This window comes from Myotis daubentonii, chromosome 15, assembly GCF_963259705.1.
Source record: "Myotis daubentonii chromosome 15, mMyoDau2.1, whole genome shotgun sequence".
In the NCBI taxonomy this organism is placed as follows: domain Eukaryota; kingdom Metazoa; phylum Chordata; class Mammalia; order Chiroptera; family Vespertilionidae; genus Myotis; species Myotis daubentonii.
In genome coordinates, this window is record NC_081854.1 from 4,870,890 (window position 1) to 4,897,126 (window position 26,237).

The 26,237-nt window shown below is 45.6% G+C and overlaps 2 protein-coding genes across 3 annotated transcripts in view; both read right to left on the bottom strand.

Annotated features, from left to right (window-relative positions):
* Window positions 1-294: 294 nt before the first annotated feature.
* Window positions 295-26,237, bottom strand: part of LOC132216119 (zinc finger protein 350-like) — a 39,074-nt gene continuing 13,131 nt past the window's right edge. The window contains exons 1-4 of one of the 2 annotated variants that reach the window (XM_059665215.1): window positions 13,038-13,109; window positions 5,374-5,536; window positions 5,002-5,097; window positions 295-1,990 (exon numbers count right to left, since the gene is read on the bottom strand). In XM_059665215.1, coding sequence (XP_059521198.1) covers window positions 765-1,990; window positions 5,002-5,097; window positions 5,374-5,515 — 1,464 coding nt within the window. In that variant the 5' untranslated portion in view covers window positions 5,516-5,536; window positions 13,038-13,109 and the 3' untranslated portion in view covers window positions 295-764. Of the gene's footprint in view, window positions 1,991-5,001; window positions 5,098-5,373; window positions 5,537-13,037; window positions 13,110-26,237 lie in introns of those variants that run through there. The other variant, XM_059665214.1, reaches the window with a different exon arrangement.
* On the bottom strand, window positions 19,424-25,458 carry LOC132216117 (zinc finger protein 350-like). Its single transcript, XM_059665211.1, has 4 exons — window positions 25,243-25,458; window positions 24,501-24,663; window positions 24,126-24,221; window positions 19,424-20,760 (listed from the first exon to the last, which is right to left on the bottom strand). The coding sequence occupies exons 1-4, from the start codon at window positions 25,255-25,257 to the stop codon at window positions 19,442-19,444; spliced, it is 1,593 nt and encodes a 530-aa protein (XP_059521194.1). The 5' UTR covers window positions 25,258-25,458; the 3' UTR covers window positions 19,424-19,441.

Here is a 26,237-nt window from a genome sequence, read left to right on the forward strand (position 1 = left end):
ACATGCCCTTGACTGGAATTGAACCCGGGACCCTTCAGTCCGCAGGCCAACGCTCTATCCACTGAGCCAAACCGGTTAGGGCTGAGCTACAGCTATATTTTTTTAAAAATACTTTTGATTTTGAGAGAGGAAGGAAGGAGAAAGAGAAATATCAAAGTGAGAGCAGAACTGCCTCCAGCACACCCTCTTACCAAGGATTGAGCCCACAACCCAGGCATGTGCTCTGACCAGGAATTGAACCAGCAACCTTTTGGTGCATGAGCTGATGCCCAACTGAACCACATGGGCCAGAGCTGAGATAGAAATGTCACATATATATCTTTATTGATTTTGGAGAAGAAGGGCAAGGGAGAAACATCAATGATGAAAGAGAATCATTGATCGGCTGCCTTCTGCACGCCCCACACTGAGGATGGAGCCCACAACCCAGGCATGTGCCCTTGGCTGGAATCGAATCTGTGACCCTTCAGTCCGCAGGCTGACGCTCTACTCACTGAGCCAAACCGGATAGGGCTATTTATTTATTTATTTTTTGATTTCAGAGAGGAAGGGAGAGGGAGAGATAGAAACATCAATGATGAGAGAGAATCACTGATTGGCTGTCTCCTGTAAGCCCCCTACTGAGGATCAAGCCCTTGACTGGAATTGAATCCAGGACCCTTCAGTCTGCTGGCTGATGCCCTACCCAATGAGCCAAACAGGGTAGGGCTGAGCTAGAAATTTTTGATCAAATCGTTGCACACAGAATATCTCTGGATTTTATCTTATTGGTTTCCTGTGACATAAAATAAAACATAATTGCTCACTGAAGGCGAGACCACACTCACTGTATTCATAAGGTTTCTGTCCTGTGCAAATCCACCTGAGGGTGCACCTCTGGCCACAGGCTGGCCCACGATGACTACATTTCTGTTTTCTAGAGGCCTACTGATGTTCAATACTGTCTGAGGGACCACAAAAGGCACCTGCAGAGTCACCGTATTAACAAGGTTTTTCTCCTGCAGGACGACACTGGTCTGTGATGAGCTGGGACTCTCTGAGCGAGGATGTTCCACCTTGACTGAATGAATTTTCTGATGTTCTTTGAGGGCTGGTTTTGCTCTGAAAGTTTTCCCACATTCATTACAACCATAGGGTCTCTCCCCTGTATGAATTCTCTGATGTACAGTGAGCTGTGGCTTCCTGATAAAGGTTTTCCCACAGTTACTACATTCAAAGGGTTTTTCTCCTGTGTGAATTCTTTCATGTTTAATGAGATCTGTCTTCTGGGAATAGGACTTTCCACATTCACTGCACACAAAGGGTGTCTTTCCCGTGTGAAATCTCTGATGTGTCGTGAGAGATGTCTTCTGGCTGAAGCCTTTTCCACATTCGTGGCATATATAAGGTTTCTCACCTGTATGAGTTCGTACATGTACCATGAGGTTGCCCTTCTGGATAAAGCGTTTCCCACAGTCACTGCATACAAAGGGTTTCTCTCCTGTATGTATTTTGTAATGTATGTTGAGCTGTGACTTCTTGAGAAAGCCTTTGCCACACTCTGTACATGCATGAGGTTTCTTTCCTGTATGCGATCTCCGGTGTTCGTTCAGTGTGACCTTTCTGGAGAAGCTTTTCCCACACAGACTACATTGATGAGGCTTCTCCCCTGTATGAAGATTCTGGTGATCACTGAGCAAAGACTTCCTCGTGAAGGCTTTCCCACATTCACTGCATACGTGAACCTTCTCTCTTTTATGAGGTTTCTTATAATTAATGAGTTGGGACTTAGTGTTGACGAGTTTTTGTTTTTCCAGGAATTTCATTTCAGTCTGAAACTGTTTACTGTTAACGTGGGAAAAAGATTTCCCATCTTCAGGAAGTTCACCAGGCTCCTTGATTTCATAGTCACAATTTTCAAATAACTTATTTTTGTGACATTGTTCTAGGCTATTCTCCATGCTTTCATTTTGTACGTGCTCTGGCAGATGGTCATCAAGTTTCCAGATATCTAGTAAAGAAAATGAATTTCCCATCATCTTGATTTGTAAGAAAGGTAATGAAAAATATACCTTGATGTGTGCTGCCTTTTATACTGAGTGTAACTAAAACTTCGTGTTTGATGTTCCTTCTTCATTAGTACAAGTAATGGAAAAAAAGTAAAACTGAATAAACACTCTGGCTACTTTCTGAATATTAGCCTTGCCAAATACTGTGAAATACAAACCATTTACTGTCTCTCACTTCTATTATCCTTCAGCATATACCAGGCTATCACGCCACAGGTGGGAGGGCCACCTCATCTGAATTGGAGAGGGATTCCTTCCACATTCCTCACTGATGACTACTGTATACCAACATGGTCCTAGGTTGGGGACACACAAACACAGTCCTGATGTTCACAGAGCTTACACTGCAGTTTGGTGAAGCCACTTAAAGGGCAAAGACACATGCAAGAAACACCTGCAGCCCTGACTGGTTTGGCTCAGTGGATAGAGCGTCGGCCTAGGGACTAAAGGGTCCCAGGTTCGATTCCAGTCAAGGGCATGTACCTTGGTTGCCGGCATATCCCCAGTGGGGGATGTGCAGGAGGCAGCTGGTCGATGTTTCTCTCTCACTGATGTTTCTAACTCTCTATCCCTCTCCCTTCCTCTCTAAAAAAATCAATAAAATATATTTTAAAAAATTGGAAAAAAAAGAAAAAAAGAAAGAAACACCTGCAGGTTGTGAAAACGGGTGGGAAGGTGCAGCGGAAATGGAGAGAGGTGAAGGAAATCAGGCTACATTTTGGAAGAAGCCAGGACTCACTGTGGACTCATTGTGCTGGGTGGGCATGAAGCAAGGAAAGATGATGACAGAGAAGAGAACTTCCAGCACTTCTGACTCTAAAACTACATTTCAGAGAAGTGTTCTGTTTCCCAACGAAGTAACGCTAGCCATTATGCTGACTAAATTTCATTCCAGCACTTTTCACCCCGTATACCTATAATTTACTGTTTTATTTTATTGATTTCAAGATTCCACCTTTTAGAATGAGAGCTCTTGGTGTATTTGTATGCCTTTTCTCACTTCTATTATCCTTCAGCATATACCAGGCTATCAAAAGTACATTATAAGCCCGGCCAGCATGGCTCAGTGGTTGAGCATCGACCTATGAACCGGGAGGTCAGGGTTTGATTCCCGGTCAGGGCACATGCCCAGGTTGCAGGCTCCATCCCCAGTGTGGGGTGTGCAGGAGGCAGCCGATCCATGATTCTCTCTCATCATGAATGTTTCTATCTCTCTCCCCCTCTCCCTTCATCTCTGAAATGAATAAAAATGTTATTAAAAAAAAAAAAAAAGTACTTTATAAGCCTAGCTGGCGTGGCTCAGTGGGTGAGGGGTGACCTAGGAACCAGTAGGCCACAGTTTGATTCCTGGTCAGATCACATGCCCGGGTTGTGGGCTCCATCCCAGTGTGTGGCATGCAGGAAGCAGCCAATCAATGATTCTCTCTTTCATCATTTATGTTTCTATCTCTCCCTCTCTCTCCCTCTCCCTCTGAAATTAATTTTAAAAAAAGAAAACCAATTTTTTTTTAAAATATATTTTATTGATTTTCTACAGAGAGGAAGGGAGAGAGATAGAGAGCCAGAAACATCGATGAGAGAGAAACATCGATTAGCTGCCTCCTGCACATCTCCTACTGGGGATGTGCCCACAACCCAGGTACATGCCCTTGACCGGAATCAAACCCGGGACCCTTCAGTCCGCAGGCCGACGCTCTATCCACTGAGCCAAACCGGTCTCGGCAGAAAACCAATTTTTAAAAAGTACTTTATAAAAGGATAAATCAAGGAAGCAATCTCAAATATGGAACATACTGTGGAGTTTAGGGGAGAAGATGTAAATCTCTGCATGAGCAAGATATACTATATCACAGGAATCATTGAAGAATTTCATGTCATGTGAGAGGCAACAGTTAACTGGGACTTAATGTTGTCGGAATATGATGGAAAGAAAAAGGAAACATTTTCAGGAGGTAAATACAGTGGGAATATCTACGACAAACAGTTAAGAGAGATCAGAATTAAATACATAAAGGAATTAATTTGAAGTACGCAACAGTTATGGTCTGGTTTAGGCTAAAACTGTATGCAAGTTAAACTAAATGTTCTAGTTAAAACACACCGTGAACAGCAGACTCCTTTAAAGAAGAGAGCGCTGTGGGTAAGGAATAACTGAGGTGGTGGCTGGACGGCCAGGAGGACAGGTGCACAGGAGTGAAGGAGAACCTAAGCTTTCAGGGGTTCTCTAGGAGGGACGATAATTCTAGTTCCTTGCCGTGCCTGGGAGCTCATCGAGAGTTGCCATCGAGATGAGTAAATTCCACAGAATAGCATCTGTGGTGGATCACATTGGGGAGGTCGCACTACGGGAGTCTTGTGAGGGGAACAAAAGAAGCTTAGCTAATTAGAATGAAGAAAACTTTGAAGGGTTAGTGGTTCAGATGACAAAATGGAAACCAGAACCTTCGAAGACCCTCAGAGTGAAGAATAGGTGAAGCTAAGATAAAAAGAAAAGCAAAGGCACAATGAACCAATTAATTTTGGAGGCAGAGCATCCAAGATGGGGTGAATCTTAGGAAGGGAAATCAGTATCACCAGGGGTAGAAAGGAGCAATGGTCAGAAAACAGTGAGCACAGTTTCTCTTGGGATGGAGGCCTTGGACAGTGGACTTTTATAGCAAAAGAGGTGAAGGAATATAAAGACTAAAGGAAAGGTTTCAGAATTCTAAAAAAAAAGAACCATATAACCAAAACTCAAGGTGCAGATAAAGAGGGATCAAATCCCAGAAGAGAGTAAGGGATCTATTTTTCTCTAAACTCCTACAAACAGAAAGGGGTCTCTCTCTCTCACTGGGAAGGACATACACTGAGGCACTGCTCACCTATCCTCAAATCCCTTCACCTCTGAGCCCCTTCTCTGAGCGACTAGATAGAATGTGATTTCCACAGCCCCCCTGTGCTGGTTCTCACTCACCTGAACGGGTCCCACAGAGGAGTTCACCTGCCATTGTCCATGGTGCTTCCCTGTGATCCAACTTGGAAAGTATGTCAGGTTTGCTGGCCTTGCGACCTGTTCATGGGGAATGATAGAAGCCTTAGACACACTGAATAGGACTTGGGGTCTGTGAAGACCACAGAATATAATAAAGACAAAACAATTTCCACACTTAGACAGTAAAGGTATTCTCTCAGGAGAAGAGAGAATATCCCTATCTGGGGGCCAAACAGACAACTTAAGATTCATCTACCACTTCAGAAGACCAGATATGCCAGAGCTTTCAGAAGCTGAGAATGGAAAGGCCACTGACTGAGGCCCATCGGACTGACACACGGGAGCTGTCCTCACCCAGTGACACCAGGTGGCTGTAGGTCTCCAACATCACATCCATGTACAGGTCCTTCTGCTCGGGGTCCAGGAGCTGCCACTCCTCCCAGGTGAAGTCCACGGCCACATCGTGAAATGTCAGGGGTTCCTGTAGCAACTCCATGCTGTGTAATGGCGTGATGTCCTTTAGATGACATAGGAGAAATGTTAGTTTTTCTGCTCATTTTCACTGTATAGGCGGCTACACCTATATAGCCAGTGAGGTTTTAGTTTAGTATACAGTTGAATAATCACATGCTAAGTAAAATACATGGTGGAGAAAAGCAGTTTTCCAGCTGTTCCTATGGAAAATAATACCGCAATTCATGAACAATCATCAACTGTTTCACATACTAACAACTGCAAAGCGACTTTTGCCCCACACTGCGTCTTATACCTGAGCATTCAGTTATCCATGTGTTTATCCAATTAGGAGTTTCTATAATGTGAGCGTAAATGTAACTGTTACCTAGAAATACCGCATTCGTGTATTTGGGATACAATACAGGGTGTCCCAAAATATGTATACACACTTTGAATAATTATTAATTCCAGTGGGTTCAATCTGAAACGAAGGCAATATCAATCGTGATATTTATAGGCCTCATTTCCTTCTGTTCTCTGAGAAGAGCTGGCCACGGGGAGGCTCTGACTTGGTGTGTTTGGGTTTGCTCTAAATTTCTGTTACCCAACTGTGCAACTACCTCCTTCCAGCTTCAAATGATTCTATTGCTTCTGATGAGTCAGAACCTGTGGGTTAAGGTGAAAATTCAATGAGTCATACATTTCGTCTGGGATCCATTGCTAACAAAATGCCCACAGTATCGCCGGTGTCCCTTTAGTTCAGTGGTTCTCAACCTTCTGGCCCTTTTTTTTAAAAATGTATTTTATTGATTTCTTACAGAGAGGAAGGGAGAGGGATAGAGAGTCAGAAACATCGATGAGAGAGAGCCATCGATCAGCTGCCTCCTGCACACACCCCACTGGGGATGTGCCCGCAACCAAGGTACATGCCCTTGACCGGAATCGAACCCGGGACCCTCGAGTCCGCAGGCCGACTCTCTATCCACTGAGCCAAACCGGTCAGGGCCCTTCTGGACTTTTAAATACAATTCCTGCTCTCCTGCTCCGACTCGGGAAGCAGAGCCTAGGGGGCCTCCTTCCTGCAGGGCAGGTGGGCGCGCAGCGGCGGGGCAGCGGATCGGCGGCCACGGGTTGGGCGCGGGCAGCCGGGGAGGCGCGGAGCCCGGGGAGGGTCGGAGGCTGCCTGCTGTCCGGGCTCCCTGCACTGCAGCCGCTCCCGCCCGAGCCGCGCCACCGGGCAGCGTGGAGACCGTAGCTCAGCTGGGAAGAGCCCCCCAGGAGCCTGAGCGATTCCGGGTGGGGGCGGCGGGCCCAAAGGACACCCCGGCTCACTCGGGCCCCCAACGCACTGCAAGCCCAGGCGCCACCCCCAAGTTCTCCCCCAAGTTCTCGGGGTCCTTCCAACCCTGACTAGGACTTGGATTCTGGTGTGATCAGGAGGTTCACGTCCTGCCCTGGGGAACCCAAGAGTGTGGGAATGTAAATGAGACAGCAGAGAAGGGTGGTCGATCCTCTCCAGAGAAAGAATGAGGAAGGGCTGTCCTCACGTGGTCGCTGACCCTCCTGCCACCTGGGGAAGACGTTATTGGTTGATGCAGCCGGACCAGGCAGGGCAGAGGAAGAGGCGCGGAAGCCGCCTTCTAATCGTTCCCTCCGTTCTGCTAGAAACATGGTGTTCAGCATCTCTAGTGCGCCCAGCGCTGAGCCAGGGGGGTGGGCAAGGTGAAGCCGGGAGGGGCTCACACAGTACGGAAGGATCTGGGAGGCCTTCCTGGAGGAAGTGGCACTTGAGCTGAGTCTCAAAGGACTAAGTAGGTGACAGGGAAGAACAGCTGTTTCCGAGAGGGCGTGAGTTTGGGGAAAGGCAAAGAGTGTGATTGTCCTGGCGCTTTCCAGATGTACGTGTCAGGAGGATACAGACTGGTTGTGAGGGGCCTTTCATGGCAGCAGGGCTGGGACCAGAGTGAAACATTTAAGGAGACACTCTCCGGACAGGGCACAACCCTGAGAGTGAGTGCCTACTTGAGAGCTGGGCCCTAGCCCAGCCAGCGTGGTTGAGTGTCAGCCTATGAACCAGGTCAGGGTTCCATTCCCCGTCAGGGCACATGTCCAGGTTGCAAGCTCCATCACCAGAGTGGGGTGTGCAGGAGGCAGCCAGCGATCAATGCTTCTTTCTCATCATTGCTGTTTCTATCTCTCCCTCTCCCTTCCTCTCTGAAGTCAATAAAAATATATATATTATTAAAAATAAATAAATACAGCCGAAACCAGTTTGGCTCAGTGGATAGAGCATCGGCCTGCGGACTGAAGGGTCCCAGGTTCGATTCCGGTCAAGGGCATGTACCTGGGTTGCGGGCATATCCCCAGTGGGAGATGTGCAGGAGGCAGCTGATCGATGTTTCTCTCTCATCGATGTTTCTAACTCTCTATCTCTCTCCCTTCCTCTCTGTAAAAAATCAATAAAATATATTTTTTTAAAAAAATAAATAAATACAATTCCTCATGTTGTGACCCCCAACCATAAAATTATTTTCGTTTCTACTTCATAACTGTAATGTTGCTACTGTTATGAATTGTAATGTAAATATCTGATATGCAGGATGGTCTTAGGTGACCCCTGTGAAAGGGTCGTCCGACCGCCAAAGGGGTCGCGACCCACAGGTTGAGTACCCCTCCTTTAGTTGGTCTCCTATAAATATTCACTCTTCAGGTCAATAAAAACCTTATGTTCTAAATGTGGAGGTATTCCTTTATTCTGTGGGATTTAAGTGGTGCATTGTGAAAGAAGATGAGGGAAATGCCATTATAGGGGCAGAATAATTGTTCCTTCTCTTCTAGGTTCTTTGGCTGATCTAATAATTAAATCCATATAACAGATTAACAGAGGAAAACAATCAAAAATACCTCCTGTATACAGGGAAGCACTCAGAAAAATGGAGTATTGGCCAAAATGGCAAACATCACCACCTGAAAAGCCTTTACCTAAAGTCCAAACATGTTGGGGGCGGAGAGTCAGCTGTTAGAGGTTACTGGAAAAGGCACAATAAAGACACTTAATGTTGGTCAGCCGCGGGACCCTGGAGATGGCGGCTCAGAAGATAAACGAGGGGCTGGAGCACATCCCCCAAGCTGAGAAAGACCTGCAAACTGGTTTCTTAAAGTGGAAGCCAGATTATAACAGTGCTGCTGATGAATACAGAAAAGCAGCTCTTGCTTTTAAAAATGCCAAACAGTTTGACCAAGCAAAACATGCCTGCCTGAGAGAAGCTGTGGCCCATGAGAGTAACAAGGCTCTTTTCCATGCTGCTAAAGCTTATGAGCAAGCTGGCATGATGCTGAAGGAGATGCAGCAACTCCCACAGGCTGTCCAGCTGATTGAAAAACCCAGCATGATGTACCTGGAAAATGGCACCCCCGACACAGCAGCCATGGCCTTGGAGCGCGCTGGAAAGCTTATAGGAAATGTAAACCCGGAAAAGGCTGTACGTATAGTTATACCAACAGACAGCTAATGTGTTTGAAAATGAGAAACCTTTACGACAGGCAGTTGAAATACTAGGAAAAGTCTCCAGACTGCTAGTACGAGGACGCAGGTTTGATGAGGCGGCACTCTCAGAAAGAAAAAAATATTTATAAGAAAATTGAGCCCTTGCCGGTTTGGCTGAGTGGATACAGCGTCAGCCTGCGAACTGAAGGGTCCCCAGGTTCGATTCCAGTCAGGGGCACATGCTCAGGTTGTGGGCTCGATCCCCCGTGGGGGACGTGCAGGAGGCAGCCAATCCATGATTCTCTCTCATCATGGATGTTTCGACCTCTCTCTCCCTCTTCCTTCCTCTCTGAAGTCAATAAAAAATACATTAAAAAAGAAAAAAAGGCCCTAACCGGTTTGGCTCAGCGGAGCGTCAGCCTGCAGACTCAAGGGTCCCAGGTTCGATTCTGGTCAAGGGCATGTACCTTGGTTGCGGGCACATCCCCAGTAGGGGGTGTGCAAGAGGCAGCTGATCGATGTTTCCCTCTCATCGATCTTTCTATCTCTCTTCCTTCCTCTCTGTAAAAAAACCAATAAAATATATTTTAAGAAAAAGAAAATTGAGAGAATTATCCAACTTGTTATAAGAAAACAATTGCTCAAGTCTTAGTTCACCGTCACAGAAATGACTATGTGACTGCAGAAAGATGCATCAGGGAGAGCATTCCAGGGTTCAATGGGAGTGAAGACTGTGCTGCGATCCACAGCTGCTTTAGGGCTATGACCAGCAAGACCAAGATCAAGTGTCAGAGGTCTGCAACTGGCCCGTCTTCAAGTACATGGACAATGATTACACTAATCTGGGCCTGAGTTTGGTGGTTCCAGGAGGAGGAATTAAGAAGAAAGCCACAGCAGCACCCCAGGCACCCCAGGTGCCCACAGGCACCACTGCTCTCCTCCCCCAACCCCTCCCAAAGATGAATATGCGGGAGGGCTGTGCTAGGCTTTGCCGAAGGGAAACATCCTCCTAAGGCATTCATGGACTTGGAACCTGCCTAAGGGTACTCACATTCCATTGCAGTCTTGGCTTTGAATGCTAATAAAGGTAAATTTAGTTTACCACTTCCTCAAATCACCCATTGTACCTGCTACCCGTGAAGCACTTTTTTTCTTTCTAAATACACCGGAAGGAATTAACCGGAAAAAGTAGTGTCCCGTTTTAATAGTTGATTTTAAAGTTTGCAAGCCAAATTCTAAGACAAATTATGTTCTAAGCAAAACAAAAGAGCCCATAGACATATTCTTTTTCTTGTAATTTATAGTTAGAGAATTTTCTTTGCATTTTTTAAACAACTGCTGCTAAAATTGAAGTTTACTAGTTAAACAAAATATTTTAAACATTTGTTTTGTTATAGGAAATTTATCCCTTGTAATATTAGCTACATTTTCTTTTTTTAAATATATTTTTATTGATTTCAGCAAGGAAGGGTGAGGGAGAGAGAGACAGAAACATCAATGAGAGTGTCATTGATCTGCTGCCTCCTGCACACCTCCTACTGGGAATGGAGCCGGCAATCCAAGCATGTGCCCTTGACCAGAATCAAATCCGGGATCTTCCAGTCCGCATTCTAATGCTCTATCCACTAAGCCAAACCAGCAAGGGCTAGCTACATTTAAATTAAATCTTTTTAGATGAGAGATTGGAACAGGAAGCTATTTTGATCTTGACAATATTATGTAGCCCAATAAAGGACACATTTAAAGTCTCCTATTAAAAAAAAAAAAAAGAAGAAGCGTAATGTTGTTGTGCAGATATAAGTCCTGCTTCCTCCACTGATCGTTTAGGGGGGGTTGGTATAGTGAGGGAGACACCCTTACAGATGAAATTGCTCTGACAAATATAAATGGCCTTTTTAAGGGGTAACTTCTACTAGGTTTTCAGAGCTTCTCCCAGGGCTGCAGTTTCTTCAAATCAACCAGCTTAAAATAACCAATACCCCATAGAGGCATGTTTTTAGGGTGGGAAATGCTCCCCTTCATACTCACAGAATTGGTAATTTAAAGGAGAAAACTCTCTCCCAGTAACGACTAACAGGTTTTCAAATACAGCGGGGCCTTGACTTTCGAGTTTAATTCGTTCCGTGATGGAGCTCGTTACTCAAATTACTCGTATGTCAAATCACTGTGACGTTCGCTGCGCCAGCTAGCGGTGGGGTATCTGAAGCTGGCTCGTAGGTAACCCGAATTTTAGCTCGCAACTCAAAGCAAAAAATCGGCCGAAGGCGGCTCGTATCTTGAAAAACTCGTTAGTCGGGACACTCATAAGTCAAGGCCCCACTGTATATAGCTGGTTAGAACTACACAATGTATCTAAGCTCATTTCACAGTAATTCAATCACTAGCAATGGGAACTGGAACCACCTTGTTTGACTAAGATGGACCTGGACTTACTAATACACTGGCACATGGGTCACCTTCCCACAGGGATGGAAACTAAAATATAATAGAGTTTTTGTTAGGAAAGAAAAACACATGAATGCCTATCAGGCAAATAAGTAACAGTGTCCCTTGCTGTATACTAAGAGGTGATGCAGGCGTTGGCAAACATTTGCTGAAAGGGATAGATGAACATTTTCCAATTTGCAGACCAAATGTCTGTCACAAGGACCCAATTCTGCCTTTGCAGGGCAAAAGGTGCCACAGAGGATACATGACAAAACAGGCTGGTCATTGCTGGTTTAGTCCCTGAGTCTCCAGTTAGTCAATTAATGGACTGAAGGTTAAAAAAAACAGAAGGACTGCCCTAGCCGGTTTGGCTCAGTGGATGGAGCGCGGCCTGTGGACTGAAGGGTCCCAGGTTCGATTCTGGTCAAGGACATGTGCCTTGGTTGTGGGCACATCCCCAATGGGGGGCGTGCAGGAGGCAGCTGATCAATTTTTCTAACTCTCTATCCCTCTCCCTTCCTCTCTATAAATAAATAAATAAAATATATTTTAAAAAAAACAACAAAAAACAAAAAACAGATGGACTGCCCTAGCCGGTTTAGCTCAATGGATAGGGCGTGGGCTAGAGCGCAGGCCTGAGGATTGAAGGGTCCCTGGCTGATTCCAGCCAAGGGCACATGCCTGGGTTGCGGGCTCGTTCCCCGGTAGGGGGCGTGCAAGAGGCCGCCGATCAATGATTCTCTCTCATCATTGATGTTTCTATCAATCTCTCCCTACCTCTCTGAAATCAATAAAGAAATAAATAATAATAACAACAACAAAAAAAGCACACAGAAGGACTGGAAATAGAACTCTGGGACCAATGCCTTTGGTCCCAACAGCAGCCCGGGTCCTAACCTTACAACAAACACCAGGGACCCTCCACTTCCAAAACTTCACCCTTACAAGCTTCTCAGGACCACACTGACCACACTTCCTTTTTTTTTTTTTTTCCCCCAATATATTCTATTGACCTTCCACAGAGAGGAAGGGAGAGAGACAGAGAGCCAGAAACATCGATGAGAGAGAAACACCGGTCAGCTGCCTCCTTCACATCTCCCACTGGGGATGTGCCCGCAACCCAGGCACATGCCCCCGACCGGAATCGAACCCGGGGCCCTCAGTCCGCAGGCCGACGCTCCATCCACTGAGCCAAACCGGCCTCGGCCACACTGCCTTCTTAATCAGAAACCCCGGCGAGACACTGCCGTGTGCTGACCTCCCTCGCCGACCTCAACGTCGCTGACCCGCGTTTTACACCCCAACCTGAACCGGACACCGCCATCTTCCCAAATGCCTCCGGCACTTCTCACACGTGGGGTGACCCGCAGCACCCCACAGCCTCACAGTCCGGACCAGGGCGTCACCTCTACGGACTCTTCATCTGGGCACCGACCCCGCGGGCACCCCGACCACAGACAGATGCCTCTGCTGCCCTTCAAATACCTCACAACCCGGTCCTACACGGGTCCCCTCAGCTATCCTCCCGCCGCTCCTACCCTCCCCCTCCGTCCCCGTGATAAATCCACGCTCCGCACAACACCGCGCCCACCCGTCACCTGAGAGAAACCAAATTCCTTCTGTGACGCAAACACTTCCGTGTACTCACCTGCGTTTTCCCTCCAACGCCGCATTACAGCACAAACAGCGCGAACCCTTTCAACTTCTGCACGCGTCCCGCTCCCTCTACGGTGGCCGAGGAGGGTCTCCGGCTTTTGAAGAAACGAGGCTTACGCTTTGCTGTACGTTTTCAGGGCATTCAGGGGCAATATGTCCGCGCCCACGCAGCCCGTGGCCCATGGGGGCCGCCATGTCGGGACGCCTGACTGCCGTACAGATGCGACCCCGGCGAATTTCGTGCACGGACAGGCGAGAAGCTGCTGAAATGATCTCTGTGAGGTCGGAGAGAGCCCAGGATCGCATACATGCAGACATGTGACGAGATAATGGACTCCCCCTGGCATTTCTAACCGATCAGCATGCCAGACAGATACTGGCTTTTCCACGACCCCCACGCAGATCCTGACTCATTCCTGAATACCTTGCTGACCCCCTGCAGCTGAAACTTCCTCAGCTGAATATCTCAGCTCATGTCCCCGCCCCTCACCCAACCCCAGTATAAAAAAAGCGCCCCCCTCCCTGTTGGCGTGACTGCACGTGCCTTGTCCTTGGGGGTACGTGGGTCTCCCCGGGACGCAGAATAAACTTTCCTTCCTTCCTTCCTTTTCTGATCAACTCCCTTTATTTCCTTCGCCGCCTCCTGAACCACCTAACCTAACAATCTCCTTTACGGGCACTTGGACTCTTGGGGAAAACGGGTACATTTTGAGAGCTTTTTTTTTTCTTTTTTTTTTTTATATTTTTATTGATTTTTTACAGAGAGAAAGGGAGAGAGAGAGTTAGAAACATGGATGAGAGAGAAACATCCACCAGCTGCCTCCTGCACACCCACTACTGGGGATGTGCCTGCAACCCAGGTACATGCCCTTGACCGGAATCGAACCTGGGACCCTTCAGAACACGGGCCAATGCTGTAGCCACTGAGCCAAACTGGTCAGGGCCTCAAGCACTTTTTAATAACAGAAAGGTTTTTTCAGAAGCTGGTACAGTGTGAGGCTGGGCATCACCAACTAGGAGAGAGGAACTCTGGGAGAAGCCTAAATTGTCATGGGGGTGGGGGGACCCCTGATAAAGGCCACTAAAGTGAAGGCAGTAAAAGTCTGGAATCAATGGCAAGGCCACATCATGAATCCATCCCATTACGAGGTATACTGTAAGGGTGGTGATGGGGCTGGAATCCAGGATTTAGGGCAAAGAATGTCAGATTGAGGTGTGCATGAGGCCGCTGTTAAAACGCTATAGTCCTGGAACCCGGTTCAGTACTGGAGTTTCTGGTTCAGGGGATGTGGGATGTGACCGGGAAATTTGCACTCATTTTAAGATTCTGAGGCAGGAAGCCTGTCCGTCATCAGAAACAGCCCTGTGCTGGTCTTACTGGGGATCATTCTGTAAGTTATACACATGCCTAATCACTGTACACCTGAATCTAACATAATGCTGTATGTCAACTGTAATTGAAAATTTTAAAAAATATATTAAAGGACAAAAACCATCCTGGAATGTTCTCTCTCTCTCTCTCCCTCTCTTTCTCTCTCTCTCTTATAATCTTCACCGGAGGATACTTTTCCATTGATTTGTAGAGAGAGTGGAAGAGAGAGGGGAAGATAGAAATATCGATGTGAAACACATCAATTGGTTGCCTCCTGCATGATCCCCGACCACTGGCCCCAGGGCCAGGCAGGAGTCTGCAACCCAGGTATGTGCCCTTGACCAGAACTGAACACGGGACCCTTCCGTCCAAGGGCTTACACTGTACTCACTGAGCCAAACCGGCTAGGGGTGGAATGTTCTCTCTCTCTTTTTTTTTTAATATATTTTATTGGTTTTTTACAGAGAGGAAGGGAGAGGGATAGAGAGTTAGAAACATCCATGAGAGAAAGACATCAATCAGCTGCCTCCTGCACATTCCCCACTGGGGATGTGCCTGCAACCAAGGTACATGACCTTGACCGGAATCGAACCTGGGACCTTTCAGTCCGCAGGCCGACGCTCTATCCAGTGAGCCAAACCAGCTAGGCTGGAATGTTCTCTTGATACACACATTATGATGGGTGACTCCCCTCAGCCCCTCAGTCTTGGTTCAAAATATATCCAGAAAAGCCTAACAGAGCAGGGCCAGAATACCGCCCCCCATCCCGTTACAACCTATACATTATTATAAATTAGTATCTATTGCTGTCATTCTTCCTCATAGGATTTATCACCTGCTGAGATTGCACAATCCATTTACTGTCTCTCTCCCGCCATTATAAGGTCCATAAAAGCTGTTCCTTTGCCTGCTTTGCTCACTGATGTCACTTCAGTGGGTACTACAGTGTCCGGCACAATATTTGGCGCCTGAAAATATGTCTGAAGGAGTACAAATTACCCCAAAACCAGCATTTGAGATTAAATCCTGAAAGAGCCACCACATAGCAGAGCTAATTTCCATTTCTTTCCCCAAAACAAAACTGTTTATAGTGTGGATCGTGGGAAACTATGGGATAGTTATGAGATTAAGGGAGAGTGCCCTGGAGAGCGAGAGAACCAGAGTCCCTCTCCCAGAAGGAGAGGAAAAAGGAAGAGAAAGCACATGTCTCAATTCAGCGGGAAACGGTGGAGCTGGAAGCTTTGAAATGGTGGCAGCTCTTAAGAATGATTGATAGTCCCTTGGACAAATGCAAAGGCTTTGCTTGACAACATCCCTTAAGGATGTCACACCCCATCTCCCACATTCTCCATTCTTAGAGACTAAGATTCTGGTCACCCTTTTTGCTCTATTTATTCTGAACACCTTTTTCTCTCCTGCTCTGCCCAGTTTATATTCAGTTAAAGTTTCTACTCACGCCGAAGCCGGTTTGGCTCAGTGGATAGAGCGTCGGCCTGTGGACTGAAAGGTCCCGGGTTCGATTCCGGTCAAGGGCATGTACCTGGGTTGCGGGCACATCCCCAGTGGGGAGTGTGCAGGAGGCAGCTGATCAATGTTTCTCTCTCATCGATGTTTCTAGCTCTCTATCTCTCTCCCTTCCTCTCTGTAAAAAATCAATAAAATATACTAAAAAAAAAAAGTTTCTACTCACACATGATTTTGGGGGGGACTGTCTGGTCAGCCGATGTGACTCAGCGGTTGAGCATCCACCTATGAACCAGGAGGTTGCTGTTCAATTCCTGGTCAGGGCATATGCCTGGGTTGTGGGCTCTATCACAGGTGGGAGTCATGCAAGGGGAAGGCGATCAATATTCTCTCTCATCAGTGATGTGTCCATTCTTCTCTCTCTCTCTCTCCCTGAGGATACAAATATATATATATTTAAAAAATAATTTGTGCCCTAGACTGTTTTTGCTTAGTGGATAGAGTGTCGATCCTTGGACCAAAGGTCCCGGGGTTGAATTCTGGTCAAGTACACATACCTTGGTTTCAGATTCCCTGGACCTGGTTTCTCCCTTTCTCTCCCTCTCCCTTACTCTCTCTCTCTGGAAAATCAATGGAAAAATATTCTAGGGTGAGGATTAACAATAACAACAAAAAAAGAATAATTTGTGGGGAGATAACTGTTCTTTTTTAAAATCTATTTTCACTGATTTCAGAGAGGAAAGGAGGCGAGAGAGAAACATCAGAGAGAATCATACAGATAGAAACATCAATGACCTGCTGCCTCCTGCATGCCCCCACTGGGGATCAAGCCTGCAACCTGGACCTGGAATGGAACTGTGAACTCCTGGTTCATACGTCCGATGCTCGACCACTGACCGACCTAGACTGGGTGAGACAACTGTTTTCTACAATTTTTTTTATGAACCCTTTTCTTTTTTCTTTTTTTTTTTTTTTAAGAATTTCATAAAAAAAAAAAAGAATTTCATGTTCTATCCTTTTTTTTTTAAAATATATTTTATTGATTTTTTTACAGAGAGGAAGGGAGAGAGATAGAGAGTCAGAAACATCGATGAGAGAGAAACATCGATCAGCCACCTCCTGCACATCCCCCACTGGGGACGCGCCCGCAACCCAGGTACATGCCCTTGACCGGAATCGAACCTGGGACCTTTCAGTCCGCAGGCCGACGCTCTATCCACTGAGCCAAACCGGTTTCGGCTTATGAACCCTTTTCAATGGCTCATTCCTGTCAGTGACAAAAAACTCTGATTAGTAATTTTAGCACAATCAGTCACTTCCCAAATCAACATACAACTGGTTTTTATTTTTCTGGGCTGGGAAATATAGAATCATTTCAAGCAGTGCTCTCCAATATAACTCCCTGGCATAATGTGTAAATTATGAGATTTCTCTGAGTAGCCACATTGTTAGCTACAAAGTTTTGTTCATTGTGCTGTCCGATGAGGTCGCTACTAGTCACACATATATGGCTACCGAGCACTTGAAATGTGCTTTCCGGCACCCTTGAAACAGTTTTTATTTCTTTTGTAAAGATGAAAAATTTAGTCACCAATGGGAACCAATGGACGACCAGGAGGTGAGAGGGCAACAGAAGCTAGAGGGTCCAAGGAGGGGGGGAGCAACCAGGAGAGCACTACCCTGGAGGAAGGGGATCCTTAGTGTCAATGCATATATTCCCATGCATATTGGAAGACGCCAGAGCCAGCCTGGATCCTGAGATGTTGACAGTGGCAACTCTGACTCATCCACCAGCCTCGCCCTCCTAAGTGACAGCCAACTCTCCTTGCAGATTGGGGCTCCGTTTAAGCTGCTTCCCATGAATGAGCAGATCTGGGAGCTGCAGACCATCATCCGGACAAAACAGTCAGTAGAAGGGACCTCATGTTTTCTGCAAATCATTTGATCAGATTTGTTGTGGAAGAGAGATTGGATGAGCTGCCCTATAAAGAAGGCATGGCCTATATGCATAATCCATGGACACAGACAATGGGGAGGTAAGGGCCTGGGGCAGTGGGCGGGGGCTGGCTGGAGGGGCTCCAAGGGGGGGAAAATAGGACATATGTAATAATTTCAACAATAAAGAATTATTTCTTTCTTTAAAAAAATATTTTTATTGATTTCAGAGAGGAAGGGAAAGGGAGAGAGAGAAACATCAATGATGAGAATCATGTATTGGCTGCCTCCTGCACTACCCCTACTGGGGATCAAGCCCAAAACCCAGGCATGTGTCCTTAACTGGTATCGAACCTGGGACCCTTTAGTCCCCAGGCCGATGCTCTGTCCACTGAGCTAAACCAGCTAGGGCAAGAATTATTGCTTCTTTTTCTAAAAATATTTTTATTGATCTCAGAGAGGAAGGGAAGGAAATGTCAATGATGAGATTGAATTATTGATCAGCTGCCTCCTGCACGCCCCACACTGCAGATGGAGCCCACAACCCGGGCATGTACCCAGATCTGGAATTGAACCCTGACCTCCTGGTTCAGAGGTCAATCACTGAGCAACACCAGCCGGGTTTGCAAAATATTTTAATAATATTCTTATGCCAATTGCAGATCCCTCAGTACATTGAAACTGTTTCCTAATTGGTAAACTTTCTCTTACAGCCACAAATAAACCCAAATGGGAGTAAGTTTTTTGATTCTCTCTAGTTCGCATTTTGTTTAGTTTGCTTACAGTTCATGAGGGCTCCAAGTACAGTGGACATATAGCATTATATTAGTTTTAGGTGTACAACACTGTGATAGGCATGACTATAATTTAGAAAATGAGTTCTATTTAAATAAATTTCTGCTTCTATAAGCCACCCAGGCTATGGTATTGTCTTACCGCAATGACAACAAACTAAGACCAGGCCCATTTCCCAGGTGTAGACACTGACATACCCTTACACGTTAGCTGGTGTGTACAGGTGCCACTTAGAGATAAGATCACATGACTACCTGAATGCTGTCTCTGGGACACCATAACCTTCTCTTTTCATCACTACTGCCTCTTCAGCTCCTGGAACAGAACCAGGTACAAAGGAAGTACTTGACAGAAACTCAGGATAAATAAATGAATAGACCCAATATAAGGCTTCTGTTTCATAGGTCCCTCTGCATAACATAAACTTCTTAAAGAGTTTAGGTAGACACGCCCATTTTCAATTAACCATTCACACTGGTCTGGGGAAACTGAATTGATAAATACATGCACAAATACCACTAATCCAGTATTAGCACGTTAGTGGTTTTCACTCATACCAACATTTCAGGTACAATTACGTTCATGTTTTCAAAATTCACTTATTACCTCCAAATAGCTCCTTTTATTTCTTCAACTGACACAACTGACCAATTGATGTATGTGTTTGGGTTAAAATCAGAGTATGCCTTCATATCAGTGCATATATGTAATAGCAGGAGACTCTCATAACTTGCCAGTTTCAGCATGTAGACAATTTCTCTCAGGATATACTTTTCAACAATAACCTGAACTAGAATTTTTTGATGAAATCTTTGCACACAGGATGACACCTATGGGTTTCCTATGACATAAAGTAACACGTAATTGGTCACTGACGGTGAGACCACACTCACTGCATTCAGAAGGTTTCTGTCCTGTGTACCTCCTGCCTCAGGCTCACCCACAGTGACTACATTCCTGTTTGCTAGAGGCCCACTCATGTTTAATACTGTCGGAGGGACCACAGAAGGCCCCGGCATAGTCACCGTATCAACAAGATTTATCTCCTGCAGGACAACACTGGTCTGTGATGCCCTGGGACTCTCTGAGCGAGGAAGTATCGCCTTGACTGGGCCGCCACGAGTTGCTCTTGGGTGTATTTTTTTATGTGTCACAAGGGTAGACATGTAGGCAAAAGCTTCCCCACACGTGTTGCAGGTATAGGGTCTCTCTGCAGTGTGAATTCTTTGATGTTTAATGAGACTTAACTTCCGGGAGAAGAATTTTCCACACTCACTGCACACGAAGGGCGTCTTTCCTGTGTGAAATCTCTGATGTGCTATGAGATCGCCCTTCTGGATGAAGCCTTTTCCACATTCGTGGCACACATAAGGCTTCTCCCCCGTGTGAATTCGCCTGTGTACAGTGAGATTGCTCATCCGGATGAAGCCTTTCCCACATTCCTTGCATATACAGGGTTTCTCCCCCGTGTGAATTCGCCTGTGTACAACGAGGTCGCCGTTCCGGGTGAAGCCTTTTCCACACTCCGTGCATACGAAGGGTTTCTCTCCTGTGTGTGCTCTCTGATGTATACTGAGTAAGGATTTTTTGAGAAATGCTTTGCCACATTCAGAGCATTTATAAGGTTTCTCTCCTGTGTGCTTGCTCTGCTGTTCAGTGAGCATGAAGTTTCTGGAGAAAGCTTTCCCTCCCTCACGGCATTGATGTGGCTTCTCACCTGTATGAAGGACCTGATGATCAGCGAGGCAAGACTTCTTCTTGAAGGCTTTCCCACAGTCACTGCATACGTGAGCCCTCTCTCTTTTCTGAGGTTTCTGAGGTTTGACGAGTTGGGACTCAGTGTTGAGGAGTTTTCGGCTTTCATGAAATTTTATTTCAGCCTGAAACTGTTCACCGTTAGCATGGAGAAAGGATTGTCCAGCTTTAGGATACTCAGTGGGCGTCTTGATTTCATAGTTTCTCCTCCGGTTAAGTAAAGAAAAATCTGATTTCATATTTTTTCCATGTGAGTCAAACATACGTTTTTGTCCTAACAGAGAATGGTTTGTGCTCTCATGGGCGGTATTTTCACATGTGTTACATTGATGCCATTGTTCTAGGCTTTCATTTTGTAAGTGTTCTGGCAGATTATCATCATGTTTACAGATTTCTAGGAAAGAACAGAACAATGAACTCATCCAACATCTTGAACTGGAAGAAAGGTAATAAAAAATTATCCTGATACATTCAGCCCAGCTGGCGTGGCTCAGTGGTTGAGCATCGACCTATGAAATAGGAGGTTTTGGCCCTAACCGGTTTGGCTCAGTGGATAAAGCGTCGGCCTGCGGACTGAAGGGTCCAGGTTCGATTCCGGTCAAGGGCATGTACCTTGGTTGCGGGCACATCCCCAGTGGGGGGTGTGCAGGAGGCAGCTGATTGATGTTTCTTTCTCATTGATGTTTCAATCTCTGTCCCTTTCCCTTCCTCTCTGTATAAAAATAAATATATTAAGAAATAGGAGGTTTTGGTTCGATTCCCAGTCAGGGCACATGTCCGGGTTGCAGGCTCAATCCCTAGTAGGGGGCATGCAGGAGGCAGCCAATCAGTGATTCTTTCTCATCATTGATATTTCTCTCTCTCTCTCCCTCTGCTTTCCTCTCTATAATCAATAAAATTGTACTTGTTACAAATTTCATGTTCAATGTTCTTTGGAAAACACAGTAATAAAAAGAAAGGGAAGGTAAAAGTTGAATATAAAAACAGGTTCTATGATGAAATATATATCTGTCTACTTCCGTAAGGATATGACACACATGCAGACTGTAAAATATAGGCAATTTATGGTATCAGCAGACACAGGAAAGGGCCACCTTATCCAAATTGGAGAGGGACAGACACTCCTTCCACATTCCTCACTGGTGACTACTGTGTGCCAACACGGTCCTAGGTTGGGGACACACAGACACAGTCCTCACATACAAGGGGCCTACACTGCAGTTTGATGAAGCCACTTAAAGGGACAAAGACATGCACAAAACAGCAACTGGTTGTGAAAACGGGTGGGAAGGCACAGTGGAGATCAGGGGTCCTCAAACTTTTTAAACAGGGGGCCAGTTCACTGTCCCTCAGACCGTTGGAGGGCTGGACTATAGTTTAAAAAAAACTATGAACAAATTCCTATGCCCACTCCACATATCTTATTTTGAAGTAAAAAAACAAATTGGGAACAAATACAATATTTGTATTTGCATGTGGCCCGCGGGCCGTAGTTTGAGGACCCCTGGTGGAGATGAGAGAGGTGGAGAAAAACAAGTTACATTTTAGAAGCCAGGACTCTGTGGGCTCATTAGTGAGGTGGGCATGGCGGGCGTAAGGTGATAACACAACAGGGAGCTCCTAGCACCTGCGACTAACAACCTCCAGAACAGAACCCCTGATTTTGCAACCCAAATCCTTCTGCACATCTCATCCCCATTAACGTAAATGAGAACTCCACTCTTCCCTGTCACCAGAAAAAGCTTCTCAGTATCGCCCTTCATCTGGTACTCTCGCTCACAAACAGCATCTACCTCAGTGATAAATCCCGCCTATCTTCCCTTTGAATATGTCCAGAATTGGACTAAAACCCCTTCCACATGTGGAAGCAGGTCCCTCTTTCAGACTACAGCAGTAGCCTTCTGCCTGCTATTCCTGCTTCTCCCTGCCAGTGACTGTCTGTTATTTCTGGAATGCTCCCCACAGCCCACTCTGCTCCATCCACACCAGCTCCTGAATGTTTCTCAAACACATTCCTGCCTTTTCTTCTGCTGGCCTCTCTACGTGGAATCTTCTAACCCAGCAGCCTAATGTCCCTCATCTCTTGGCTCAAAAGCATCTTATCAGAGAGGAGTTCCCTTCCTAAAAGAGCAGCCCGAGCCCTAGCACCTATAGCTGCATTCTTCAGACTGAATTTTTATCACAGCAGTTTTCACCTCCTTGATATATTATTTATTTGTGTGTTTTGATTCATTTTCTTACTCCTTCTCTTAAAATGAAAGCTCTTGGTATATTTGTAAGGTTTGTCTCACTACTGTTATGCCCAGCATACACTAGGTTATCTAAAAATAATTTGTAGAGGATAAAACAAGGAAGCAACAGCAGGTATGGAACACAATGGGCAGCATTTTTGAAAAAAGATAAAAATCTATTTCTTTACGAACAACATATCATTATCATGCAAATAACAGGAAGAAAAAATTTTAACATCATTTTGATGGGTATTAGAGTTAACCAGGATTGAATGTCCTCATTCTATGGTGGGGAGAAAGTGAAAGTTTTCGGGAAGTGAATGCTACAATGGTAACATCTACAATACACAAGAACAAAGTTCAAAATTAGAAAATACACAAAGGAATTAATTTGAAGTCAGCAAGAGTATTATTTAGGCTGGAATGTACCTAGTTAGATGTTCTAGTTCAATCACATCATGAACAACAGATTCCTTTAGAGAGCGCTGTGGGTAGGGAACTGATATGATGGCTGGATGGCCAGGGGGGCAGGTGCACAGGAGTGAAGGAGAACCTAAGCTTTCAGGGGTTCTCTAGGAGGGACGATGATTCTAGTTCCTTGCCATGCCTGGGAGCTCATCGAGAGTTGCCATCGAGATGAGTAAATTCCACAGAATAGCATCTGTGGTGGATCACATTGGGGAGGTCGCACTACGGGAGTCTTGTGAGGGGAACAAAAGGAGCGTAGCTGATTAGAATGACGAAAACTTTGAAGGGTTAGTGGTTCAGATGAGAAAATGGAAACCAGGATCTATGAAGAACCTCAGAGTGAAGAAAAAGAGAAGAGAAAAAGGAAAGGAAAGCACAGTGAGTCATTTCACTTGGGGACACAGCATCCAAGATGGGGTGGATGTGAGGAAGGCAATCAACATCAGTGGGGGCAGAAAGCAGCAGTGCTCAGAAGACAGAGAGAATTTTGTCACTGAAGGGCGGCCTTGGCCAGTGCAGTCTCATAGCAGGGGAGGTGGAAGCGTATGCAGAAGGGAAAGATGTGAGTATCCTGAAAAAAAAAAAAAAAAAAGAGCTATGTCCGGGTGGCATGGCTCAGTGGTTGAGCGACAACCTGTGAACCAGGTCACAGCTCGATTCCGGGTCAGGGCACATGCCTGGGTTGCAGGCTCAATATCTAGTATGGGGCGTGCAGACAGCAGCCAATCAATGATTCTCTCTCTACAAAGTGATTCTATCTCTGTATTCCTCTCCCTTCCTCTCTCTCTAAAAACAAAACAAAACAAAAATATTAAAAAAAATAAAAACCATACAACCAAAACTCAAGGTGCAGATAAAGAGGGATCAAATCCCAGAAGAGAGAAAAAGATCTATTTTTCTCTAAACTCCTACAAACAGAAAGGGGTCTCTCTCTCACTGGGAAGGACATACACTGAGGCACTGCTCACCTATCCTCAAATCCCTTCACCTCTGAGCCCCTTCTCTGAGCGACTAAATAGAATGTGATTTCCACAGCCCCCCTGTGCTGGTTCTCACTCACCTGAACGGGTCCCACAGAGGAGTTCACCTGCCACTGTCCATGGTGCTTCTCCGTGATCCAACTTGGAAAGTACGTCTGGTTTGCTGGCCTCACAACCTGTTCATGGGGAATGATGGAAGCCTTAGACACACTGAATAGGACTTGGGGTCTGTGAAGACCACAGAATATAATATTTAAAGACTAAACAATTTTCACATTTCGATAGTAAAGGCTATTCTCTCAGGAGAAGGGAGAATATTCCTCTCTGGGGCCAGGGCGAAAACTAAGATTCATCTACCACTTCAGAAGACCAGACCTGCCAGAGCTTTCAGAAGCTGAGAATGGAAAGGCCACTGACTGAGGCCCATCGGACTGACACACGGGAGCTGTCCTCACCCACGGACACCAGGTGGCTGTAGGTCTCCAACATCACGTCCCTGTACAGGTCCTTCTGCTCAGGGTCCAGGAGCTGCCACTCCTCCCAGGTGAAGTCCACGGCCACATCGTGAAATGTCAGGGGTTCCTGTAGCAACTCCATGCTGTGTAATGGCATGATGTTCTTTAGATGACATAGGAGAAATGTTAGTTTTTTCTGCTCATTTTCACTTTATAGACTGCACCTATATAGCGAGTGGGGTTTTAATATAGTATACAGTTGAATAATCACATGCCTATGGTGGAGAAGAGTAGTTTTACAGTTGTTCCTATGGAAAATAATTCAACAATTAATAAACAATACAGAGATCAACTCTTTCACATACAACTGTAAAGCGACTCTTGGCCCACTTTGCATCTTATAATTGAGCATTCAATCATCCATGTGTTCATCCAATTAGGAGTTTCTGAAATATGAAGAAGTTCAACGTTCTTGTTTCCTAGAAATACCACATTCATGTATTTGAGACACAATACAGGGGGTCCCCAAAAAATGTATACACACTTTCAATGATTATTAATTCCAGTAGGCTAAATCTGAAAGAAAGAAACATCAATTGAGCTATCAGTCTTAAAGTGTGTATACAATTTTTTCCGACACCCTAGATATAAGTATACTTCTCAGACTAACAATGGTGGTTTTTATAGGCCTCTAGACACCCATTCATGAAGACAGAAAAGGTTAAAACAAACCCAAAGTCACCTGAGCTTGGAGCATTTTCTTCTGTTCTCTGAAAAGAGCTGGCACCCTAGCCAGTTTGGCTCAGTGGATAGAGCACTGGCCTGGCGCCTGCAGAGTCCCGGGTTTGATTCTGTACAAGGGCACATGGCTGGGTTACGGGCTCCATCCCCCCGTAGGGTGTATGCAGTAGGCAGTCGATCAGTGGTTCTCTCTCATCATTGATGTTTCTAACTCTCCTCCCTTCTCTGAAATCAATAAATTTTTTTTAATTTTTTTTGAAAGAGCTGACAACGGGGAGGCTCTGACTTGGTATGTTTGGGTTTGCTTTAAATTTCTGATACCCGATTCTTCAACTTCTCCCCATTCTTCAAATTCCTCCTGTTTCATATGATTCTATTGCTTGTGATGAGTCAGAACCTGTGCATTAAGGAGAAAATTCAATGAGTGACATATTGGGTCTGGGACCCAGTGCCAACATCCTCCTGTTCACACAATTCCCCTCATGTCCCTCCCTTCATTTGGTCTCCTAGAAGTATTCACTCTTCAGGTCCATAAAGCCTATATTATAAATGTGGTGGAGGATTTCCTTTATCCCGTGGAATTTAAGTGGTGCATTGTGAAAGAAGATGAGGGAAAGGCCATTGCAAGGGCAGAATAATTGTTCCTTCTATTCTAGGTTATTTTGTTGATCTAATAATTAAACTCATATCACAGAGATTAATAAGGGAAAAACAATCAAAAAGGTTAATGACATCTATACCTCCTATATACATGGAAGCAACTCAGAAAAATAGAATTTTGGCCAAAATGGCAAACATCATCACCTGAAAAACAAACCACTGTTACCTAAAGTCAAAAAATGTTGCGGGGAGCCCTAGCTGGTTTGGCTCAGTGGGTAGAGTGTAGGCCTATGGACTGAAGGGTTCCAGGGGTCGATTTCAATCAAGGCCTATACCTGGGTTGCAGGCTTAATCCCCAGTATGGAGTGAGCAGGAGGCAGCCTATCAATGAATGAT

Coding starts and splice junctions, on each gene's coding strand:
- LOC132216117 (XM_059665211.1), bottom strand. Junction 24,222..24,500: donor CAGCCACCTGGTGTCCGTGG/GTGAGGACAGCT, acceptor CCCCATGAACAG/GTTGTGAGGCCAGCAAACCA. Junction 20,761..24,125: donor CCTCTGTGGGACCCGTTCAG/GTGAGTGAGAAC, acceptor GTTCTTTCCTAG/AAATCTGTAAACATGATGAT.